This window comes from Archocentrus centrarchus, chromosome 6 (genome assembly GCF_007364275.1).
Source record: "Archocentrus centrarchus isolate MPI-CPG fArcCen1 chromosome 6, fArcCen1, whole genome shotgun sequence".
Lineage (NCBI taxonomy): Eukaryota > Metazoa > Chordata > Actinopteri > Cichliformes > Cichlidae > Archocentrus > Archocentrus centrarchus.
In genome coordinates this window covers 29,270,389-29,280,514 of record NC_044351.1, presented here as the reverse complement: position 1 = coordinate 29,280,514, position 10,126 = coordinate 29,270,389, and the positions used below count along the sequence as shown (strand labels likewise).

At 41.0% G+C, this 10,126-nt stretch overlaps 1 protein-coding gene and 1 long non-coding RNA gene across 4 annotated transcripts; both read left to right on the top strand.

Moving 5' to 3' along the window:
• Nucleotides 1–667: 667 nt before the first annotated feature.
• Nucleotides 668–8,685, top strand: slc25a18 (solute carrier family 25 member 18). 3 transcript variants are annotated; one of them, XM_030731293.1, is made up of 10 exons: nucleotides 668–821; nucleotides 1,904–2,243; nucleotides 2,462–2,584; nucleotides 3,435–3,490; nucleotides 3,725–3,815; nucleotides 4,223–4,338; nucleotides 6,182–6,374; nucleotides 6,908–7,080; nucleotides 7,516–7,591; nucleotides 7,703–8,685. In XM_030731293.1, exons 2-10 carry the CDS (start codon nucleotides 2,224–2,226, stop codon nucleotides 7,842–7,844), a joined length of 990 nt encoding a protein of 329 aa, XP_030587153.1. In that variant the 5' UTR covers nucleotides 668–821; nucleotides 1,904–2,223; the 3' UTR covers nucleotides 7,845–8,685. The 3 variants fall into 3 exon arrangements, with proteins under 3 accessions (XP_030587153.1, XP_030587155.1, XP_030587154.1); XM_030731295.1 differs by having other exon boundaries at nucleotides 697–821; nucleotides 2,002–2,243; XM_030731294.1 differs by having other exon boundaries at nucleotides 715–821; nucleotides 1,908–2,243.
• On the top strand, nucleotides 829–10,116 carry LOC115781568 (uncharacterized). Its single transcript, XR_004020087.1, has 2 exons — nucleotides 829–1,229; nucleotides 8,984–10,116. It is a non-coding gene; the product is annotated as an uncharacterized LOC115781568 (long non-coding RNA).
• Nucleotides 10,117–10,126: the final 10 nt, after the last annotated feature.

Sequence of the window (10,126 nt, the reverse complement as noted above, 5' to 3'; positions counted from 1 at the left end):
ATCTAAGCAATGATCAGTTTTCTATTTCCACCGCAAATTATCTTTTTTTAATAGATGGTGTAACCACAAGTGTTTTAAGAGTGAAAGCCAAGATAGAAAATATTACTTGCTGATGAGTGCAGGTCATTGATAGTAACTGTTTTTCCATTAAGAGTAATCAATATATTAATCAATTCTCATAAAAAGTAGTGTAAGGGCAATGACCAGTTGTTGTCATATAACATGCTTCTTTTTTTTAAAATTACCTTATTGATTTATTTATTTATTGTCCTGTAATTCATTTTTTTTTTGCAGATTTTTCAGTAATAAAATGCCCCAAACTGTGATGATGGCATTGGATACTACTATTAGTAGCAATTGTAAGTCTGTGAACATTTATTGCATTCAGTGTTCCTGGAGGTATTATGTAATACCAGGACTAATGAATAGGGAGCTCATTACTGGTGGGCAGGCCTTTTTTGTTTCAGTTCACGTGTTGCGTTGTGTTTATTTATACAGAGAAATAATACACACTGAGTTATAATTGTGGGTATTAGTCTCTGCAGTGTCTGTTGTGTGTGTGTTCCAGCAGCAGCTCCACGGGCTTGAGTTTATGTCTAGTTGTGTTAGTGCAGAGCTGCATTGCTGGTCTGTGTCAAACAGAGAGTCACCATAAGAGGGAGGGATTTAGGCAGCAGGACAATGCTCGTGTTTGTGCAACGGCCCCTGAGTGGCGGCTGGCTCTCTCAGATCGCTCTCGCTTGACTACCATTGCTGCCTGCATTGTTGAAGGGAAAGGAAAGTGGACAGTCTGATCCTGCTTGTGGGTTGCTTCACCAGAGGTAGGACCAGCGTTTCTCACTGCTGCATCTCTGTGATGGGAGAAAATTAAGTTTCATGAAAGCTGTCTCGTGAGGCTTGTGCTTCTGAACTGTGTGAGCCGGGTGCTCTAGTGCAGTTCTTGGGGGAAGTTGGAGGTTGGCTTGGGGTGAGGCACCCTTGTCTGTGTTTTGGCAGGGTCACTACTGTGCGTGAATGGAGCTAAAAGAAAGTTTCACAGAAAGAGGCTCAGTGAAAGGCATGTGTAGAATGCGACTATGCTCCAGCAATGGAAAAAGACAGAGTACAGAGACAGAAAGAAATACCTTGGGATGAAATTGCTGATGGCATCAAAAGACACAAGCTCTTGCATCTTTTGATACAAATTTTTGTGACTCTCAGTGGATAACACAGCCAAGGATATAATCAAGGTTTACAGAGGTAAAAATAGAGATAAAGTGGAGGTGGAGAGATTACGGGAGAGATTAATTAGGGAGATGAGGGAATGAGGGAAGTCAGGAGTGGAAAAGGCAGAAAAAGTATGGATAAAACTGAGAACACTGTGAAGGAAAGCAAGAGCTGGATCCCCAGGTAAGGTTTCAGCAGCATTTGTATTATCTGTAAGATACACCTCTGAGACTAGACTACAATCCACTAAACTAACAGAAAGTAAAAGAAAGGAGGGAAAAAAATGTCAGCTATTTTTTTCAAGTCTCGCCTCAAATCTCCTGTTCAGCCCTTTTGTAACTGCTGAATTCCAAACGCAATACAGAGAATACTCCCATTTTCAGTTCTGCCCTCCTGGCCAGATCAAATACCCTTTATCCCTTTTAGCTGGCAGATTAGAGAGACTCAAGATGTTCTGTCCTAGTGTAGTCCCAGAATATGATACTATTCAACTTTATGAATGGCTGGATTTTATGGAACCTGACATTCAGTGTGCCAATCCTTCATTGCAACTGTGCTCTCCTTTTAGGATATGACATCAAAGTAAATGCCTCTTCAGCAGGGCTTTGAGACATATAGAATCGAGAGTTACTGGACTTACTTGCACTCTTTATAAGTATTTAATCCACATTATCTGCATGTGTTTTTGTGTGTCCAGACAGAGTGAGAGAGACTGGGTTTTTGTGTGAAGTACAACAAAGCAGAAAGGCTGGCCAGAAGAGACAGATTAAACTCTGGTGGGTCTGACCATAACAGGAAAGGAGGGCGTCCATCCCTGCCACACCAGGGAGGAGAAGAAGGCAGTCCATTTCGACCACATCAAAGGAAGCTGAGAATGCGTTTATGGTGAGAGTTCAGCTACGACGACGACTTTAGGCTGTGGGCTGAACTGTGGTAAAGAAGAGGAGGAAGACAAATAGGGGGAGACGAGAGGAGTCGTAGTATTGGGCCTGGGTGTGGAGCCCAAACACATGCAGGATGGGAGAGAAGAAAGTTAGGTAAGTAATGTGATCCTGTTTGTTTAGTTTAATAAAGATGTTTCCTCCAAGTGGAAGCAACGTCTGTGTTAATATTCATCTTTTATGTGCTTACTGTGTACATGGGGCTCCCCTCCCTCCCTCTGTGCGTCCACTTTGTCACTCTAGTTTGTCGTTTGCACGGCTTGTTTTGGAGCCTGTGTGTAAATTGTTCTGTGTCCATGTTGATCCGTTCGCAGTCTCCCCGCTAAGCTGATTAATGGGGGCGTGGCAGGCCTGGTTGGCGTGACATGTGTATTTCCTATAGACCTGGCCAAGACCCGCCTACAGAACCAGCAGGGCATCCAAGTCTACAAAGGAATGTGAGTGGGGCTCCCCTGGTTAGATTTAATATGTTACTGTGATGGATCTGTTACATATAAAGTTGTTTTTTTTTGCTCCGGCATTACTAAATAAGATGTTTTAATTATTGATAAAAAAAAACAAAAAAAACAACTGAAAACATAATTTCTTAAGGTTTTGGAAGAGCTGCTTACAAGTAATTGTAAATACATGCAAATAAAAGTCAAAGTTAAATATTTTCCTGGTGCTGCACACACATGGTTTCTCTAATTTGAACTCGACATAACCGCCTCTGACATATTTCGCCACTGACTCTCAAAGGGTGGAGCTGTAGAGTAAAACATGCTCTCTCCATACTCGGGTCTGTGTTTTGGTGAGTTTGTGCAGACCTCACTCATGGTCATGGGTTCTGATGGTTTTAAATCTTTTTAGTGACTACACTAATCACGAGATGAAGATAAAAAAAGGGAGTTTTGTTGTCCTTAAAAGACACATCGACTCTAAACTGTTAGCTGCACACATCTGGTGGGCATCAATATTGCTGGCTGGTGGGGTGTGCCTTTCCTGTGTTTAGTGGCTTGTGATTTTCCACAGTGAGTCAGAGATGTAAAAATAGCTTGAATTATTCCTTTAAAGGCACAGTTACAAAGTTGCTTATTTGGAAATAAAACAGAGGATTTGGAGATAGCCACTGCCTCTATTCGTATTTGTTGTAAACACAGAGTAGAGAGACAGGTTATAGGGCAAAGACAAAATGTCTCTGTATTATGTGAATTATGAAAGCTCTGGATACTCCCATAGTGGAGCTAATTGCTTCAGTGTTACATGAAAAACAGACAGATTGTCACTTGTTCTTTGCTGTCTTTAAAGGCTTGACTGTTTGGCCAAGACGGTGCGCTCAGAAGGCTATTTTGGGTGCTACAGAGGTATTCTTTGCATTTCTAAGCACTGTGACAAACAACACTACAAGTGTAAATGTAATCTCACCACCTAAGCTGTTGTGTCTCCTGCAAGCCCTAAATCTTTTTATCATGATAACCAGTATCTCCTGCCATTAGCCACAGGTGGTTAGCCATAAGCTGCTGTTTAGTTTTGTTCTATTTCTGTACCTTAGCGGACACTGTTAAGCATCACTGTTAATAGACAGTTTTTCCCTCTAGGTGCAGCTGTGAACCTCACTCTAGTTACACCTGAAAAAGCCATCAAACTGGCTGCCAATGATGTCTTCAGACAGAAGCTCTCCAGGGATGGGTAATATAGCTTTTGACTAATAAGTCATGTGATGCAACTATAACAAATAAATAATCACTCAAGCTACAGTACACGTGCAGGTAAACTATAGCCTAGCTTTCAGTGTGTTATAGTACAGTAGATTTAGGTTGTGCAGCATGTAATCAAGTAAGCCATCCTAGGTTTTTCTTGAACTTAAAACACATAAGTCTAGCATGGATAAATAATATCCATATAGTATGTCAAAATCTGGACAATAAACTCATGTTTGCAAATAATTAAAGGAGCAACAACAAAATTACTAACAACACTCATAAAAATACTACATCTGTTAAACTAGGACTCTAAGGACCTTAGACTGTAACATCACTGAGGTTCACTGGACTCACTTCTTCATATCTGTTACTGACACTATTCTGTGTCTGCAGGCATTTGCCACTGTGGGGGGAGGTACTGGCTGGGTGTGGGGCTGGAACCTGCCAGGTGGTGGTAACCACACCCATGGAGATGCTAAAAATCCAGCTACAAGATGCAGGAAGGCTTGGTGAGTTTGTTACTGAATTTAATATTAAACTTGAATATTAAAGCGCATTTATATACACTTTATTAGGTACACTTTACTAATACCAGGTTGGACTGCGTTTCGCCTTCAGAGCTTCCTCAATACTTCACGACATAGATTCAGCAAGGTGCTGGAAACATTCCTCCAAGATTTTGGTCCATATTGACATGACATCATCACACGGTTGCTGCAAATTTGTCGGCTGTGCATCCGTGATGTGAATCTCATGTTCCACTACATGTCAAAGTGGCTCTATTGGATTGAGGTCCAGTGACTGTGAAGGCCACTTGAGTACAGTGAATTGAGTGTCATGTTCGGGAAACCAGTTTTGTGAATATTTGACCTTTGTGACATGGTGTGTTATCCTGCTGGAAGCAGCCATCAAAAGACGGGTACACTGTGGTTATAAAGGGAGGGATGGGTATGGTTAGCAACAACTCTGGTAGGCTACAGCATTCAAACAATGCTCAGTTGGTATTAAGCAGGGCAAAGTGTGCCAAGAAAATACCCCACACACCATTACACCACCAGCAGCCTGAACCACTGATGCAAAGCAGGATGGACTGATGCTTTGTTTATGCCAAATTCTGACCCTACCATTCAAACGTCCAAAAAGAAATCAAGACTTATCAGACCAGGCAATGTTTTTCCAGTCTTGTGCAATCCTGCTAAGTCAGTGCAGACTGTAGCCTCAGTTTCCTGTTCTTAGCAAGCAGGAGTGGCATCCGGTGTGGTCTTTAGCTGCTGTAGCCCACCTGTTTAAAAGGTATGCGTTATGCATTCAGAGATCCTCTTCTTTGAGCTTCTTTGGTCTTCAGATTGAAACAGTCTAGCCATTTTCCTCTGACCTCTAACATCAAAAAGGCATTTTTGCCCAGAGATCTGCTGCTCAGTGGATACTTTCTCTTTTTTGGACCATTCTGAGCAGTTTCTGAAATTCTCAGACCAGCCTTTCTGGCACAAACAACCATGCTACATTCAGAGTCACTTAACTCACCTTTCTTCTCCATTCTGTTGCTCAGTTTGTACTTCAGCAGGTTGTCTTGACCATGTCTGTGTTATGCATGCCCTCAGTGGGCTGGTACATCCATCATCCTGTTATTGTCTTCTTGTCATTCTCATTAACCTGCTCTCTCCTCTCTGATTTATTCTCAGTGTTGATTGGTTATAGAACGCTTGTAGTATGCATATAAAGCTAGAGAAGGGGAAGCATGGAGGTTTGCAGTTGGCGTCTTGGTCCCCTCTGTTTATTAATTATGAGTTGAGCTGGGAGATACCGGAAGTCCTGTTATCAGTTTTGTTCCATTAGATCAGCTCACTAACATTAGTTTAGGGAAAAGCCAGAATCTGATGGCCCACTGATGGTTGGTTCACAGTCATCTTCCTCTTTTGTTTGTAAGCTGGGGCTCCCATCTCCCTTATTTCTCTTTTTCCTGTGTAAGTAACTATATTTTCATTATTAAAAGCTTGTTGAACTGCAGCAGCAAGGTGGCTTCCCATATGCTAAGTATACTTAATTAAGTGGCCGGTAAGTGTAACTATATGATGATGTGATATGCTGAACTTCATACAAGTTCATACAAGTACAAGTAAATCAAACTGGAATTTTATCACATATTTGGTATTGGTCTAGTTGTACTGTATCATGTTTCTGAATAAATAGTTAATGCGCACATATTGTTTATAGATGTGATGGCTAAATTGTGTATTCAATGACAAACCCAAAGGTTTGCTCATTAACAGAAAGCATTTACAGTGTGATTGTTGCAGCATTACTTTAGCCTCCATGTGTTTTCTAACCTCAGAAAATCTGTTTATCCATTAGCTGCACAAAGACCAATGGCAGCACCAGCAGAGGCTGCTGCTGCTCCTGGTCCAGCTCCATCATTGGTGCCCCCCTCATCACAAGCCCACTCAACCCCACCACAACGGCCCTCAGCCACAGGTATCACTCTAAACCTGCTGAAGACTCGTGGCGTAGCTGGTCTCTACAAAGGGGCAGGAGCGACCTTAATGAGGTAACGCACATAAAGAAATAAATACTCTGTCACCATTTTAACATAAGCCATAACATTCTGTTTACATTGCATAGCAGTGTGCATCAAGCATATTTTCAGAAATTTGCTTTATTATGGATTTTTCTGAAAATATGCATTTGTCTTGCCCAAAATTGTCATTGAAAATATGTTTGTCCTGTTCAATTATTTTGAACAAGACAAACACTTCTGCTGCATTTTTTCATATATTATATAATGTCCAGCTTTTATATGTCTGCCTTATGTAGAACATTGCCATGCATATATATTTTCACCACTCTGACTATCCTTCTATTCAACTGTCATCGCTATTTTAATGAGCTGATTTTAGATTGCATAACTCATACTGTGTTTGTTGTCTCTGACATCTCCGCTAATCAATTGATTCCTGCAGCTATGTCTGTCTGCTACATTGCAGTTGAATGGGTTTATGTCTATCTAGTGATCACATCTTTTACCAGTCATATTTTTTTCTATTAATTCTTAGGAGCCCCATGTTCTTTTGTATCTTTCAGGGATGTCCCCTTCTCTATGATCTACTTCCCGCTGTTTGCCAACCTTAATGCGCTGGGTCGGGAAAGTGCAGGTGGGCAGGCTGATGTGCAGGCCCAGGCGCCATTCTGGCAGTCCTTTCTGGCAGGCTGCTCCGCTGGCTCAGTGGCAGCTGTGGCTGTTACACCGCTGGATGGTGAGTGGGAGACAGAGAGTGTAGTATGAGTATAGTATTTATCTTATTAGGCAAGACATTTTTACTTACTTTATGATTATTTATGTTAAAGCAAGACTGTGCCACTTCCAAAGTAAGAAATAATTTATTCTTCCATTCACAGATTAAAGGTTGCAATTATAGGGATTCAAATACAACCTTGTTGATTTTAAACACGCTCAGAGGCTAGGTTGCCTCATTTGTTCTGGTATCAGCACTTATGGATGCTACTTTAGCCAACTGTCTACTTACTCATTATCCTCTATAGTGTCAGGTCATTTCTCTATCTATAAAATGCAAATCATCACAATGTATGCTTGTTAGTTTCATTCTTTGGAGTTTTTTGTATACACAAAGATAGTGTACACATATCAGTTTTAGACTTCTACTAAACTTGCTTGTTTTGAATACCCATAGTAATAAAGACCCGTCTGCAGACCTTGCAGAAAGGTGCGGGGGAGGACACATACAGAGGAATTCTTGACTGTACAAGGTAAGCCTATAATATATATTTGAGTCCATAATACAGTATTTGTTAGTGTAACCAGTCTAGTAACACTGCCTTTCTTGTATTTCTTGCCTTTTCTTTCTGATCCCTTTGCAGGCGCATCATGAGGCGAGAGGGTCCATCAGCATTCCTGAAGGGTGCAACATGTCGTGCTTTAGTCATTGCTCCTCTTTTTGGCATTGCCCAGGGTGTCTACTTTCTTGGGGTAGGGGAGACAGTATTAGGATTGTTGGGATAGCAGTGCTAAGCACCGGTGGCAGCAGTTGTGTTGTTTCTGTGCAGATAATATGCTGCTTTTGTTACACAGTGAGCAGAGAATATAGAGAGAGAGGAGAAATACAGCCACAATCCACTAACCAAAGGAAGCACAACAGTTTGGAATATACACGAAGGAAGCTTCATTTACTAATATGTGGACTAGCAAGTTCACACTAATGTTTCTCTAAGTTTTTACCTGCTGTAAGCAGGATTCCATAGGTTAAACAAGGTCCTTTTGTAGGTGTATAATTAATGTGAGGTTGTGTGTCCCAAGCTGTCTTGGTTATCCCAGGGTAGTTCCTGACAATATGCCTGGGCCTGTTCCTTTCACCTGAGAGAGATTTTTGTTTTTCTAGAAGAACTGATACATATTATTTGAGCCTGCTAACTCAAATACCCACCAACCGGACAATTTCTTGGGCCTGTGCATCACTTTATTGAGAACATCCCCTTTCAAGTGTCATCTAAAACCCTTTACAGACATGGAATATAGAACATCACCGACCTTACCATATAGTTTTACATTCATTCAAAAGTGGCGGAGAGACCCCATTGTATATCCCATCCAATACGTACAAAAGAATGAATCAGGGCAACGAGTATTATCTATGTATCAGCTTAAATGAGCTCTCACACTCATACTCACACTTTAAAATTCTGTCTCTACTTATTCTGACATAGAGCAGGGTCTCTTTTTGTGCAAGTGCTGCATGATGCTACTAAGATAGCCCCTTACACACACACACACACACACACACACACATACACACACACACACACACACACACACACACACACACACACACACACACACACACACACACACACACACACACACACACACACACACACACACAAGTGTGTTTTGCTATCTTTGTGGGGAATTTCCATTGACTTCCATTCATTTCTACAGCCTAAACCTTACCTTTACCCTTTTCCTAACCCTAACCATCACATACCTAACCCTAACCCTAACCTAAACTCAATTCATACCTTAGCCCTAACTCTGACCCCTGACCCAAAAACAGGGTTTCCCCTTGTGGGGACAAGGCTCCAGTCCCCACAAGGAGCAATTGGTCCCCACAACGTAGTATATGTCAGGAAAATTGTCCCCACAAGGTATTATAAACATACGCACACACACACACACACGGCTACAGTGCTTTCCTTGGGGGGGGAAAAAAAAAAGCAACTAAAAATATTTTTAAAAATACTGCTTTAAAGGGCATTCTCTAGTGAATTAAGGAACTCACAAAGTCTAAATATGATGGCATGTATTTGAAGTTGTGCCGTGTTGAAAATTATATGAAAATGTTACTAGACCCCCAAATTTAAGGATAACTGACTAGGACGCTCATTCAGGCATCATGCGGTCAAACTGATGGAAATCAATACCTGTCTGAAAGGGGCTTAATGTTGTTTAATGTTTGCTGTCTGAGTCTGAACTGTATTTGGCTCGACTGAGAAAGCCAGTCACTCAGATTCCAATGTTCTTAATGTCTTTCTCTGAAAAAGGGGTTTGATATTCTTCTGCCTACTCCATTAAGCATCCCTCCCACTCCAGCCTACAGTAATCTCAGAATCTTTCACGGGACTTGGAGGTTATGCCTGCCGGTGTCTGAGGTCATTTGTTAATCTGATGGTAATGCTTTAATCCCTGCATGAGCATACAATATATACTAATAGACTGCTTGCTTCCTGCTTGAAAGCCACAGGTTTTAAACTGCAAAGCCACAATCCTACAGACTTGATTTCCTCTTCTATGCAGCTTTCAAGGGTTTAAATAAACCTTGGAGTCGCCTTGGATTCATTTTACTGCTTAGTTAAAGTTATACATAAGATGCTTCAAATGATGTACGCACAATAACTACAGAAAATGCAATTAAGGCCTTATGATTGCTGGTAGTTTCGAAAGCATAAAAACTGTAAGTCTTAAATCAGTGGAACTGGTTGTGATGAAATACTGTTTTTGGACTCGAGTCCAATATTAGCGAGGACAATTTTAATTGTTAGACCCTTGGAGGGAGCATGGCAACTTGTCTAACCAAAGGTTTGCCATTCCTGAATCCCACTGGGTGCCACTAAAAGCTTTTTTCCATTTTTTTTTTTTTTTTTTTACATTTTTAATGCAAGACACATTTTGATGTGGATACTGTACCTAGGCTACTACATTTTCCTTATTGTAGAGTGAACATAGCCTAAATAAAGTGTATGTTTACAAGCTGTAAATAAAGATATATCATACATGTTGATTTCTGTCAC

Excerpts from the sequence above, each read along its gene's own strand:
- slc25a18 (XM_030731293.1), top strand. The coding sequence starts at position 2,224 with ATGGGAGAGAAGAAAGTTAG. Across the intron at positions 2,244-2,461 it reads ATGGGAGAGAAGAAAGTTAG|TCTCCCCGCTAAGCTGATTA; the intron begins GTAAGTAATGTG and ends ATCCGTTCGCAG. Across the intron at positions 6,375-6,907 it reads GCAGGAGCGACCTTAATGAG|GGATGTCCCCTTCTCTATGA; the intron begins GTAACGCACATA and ends TGTATCTTTCAG.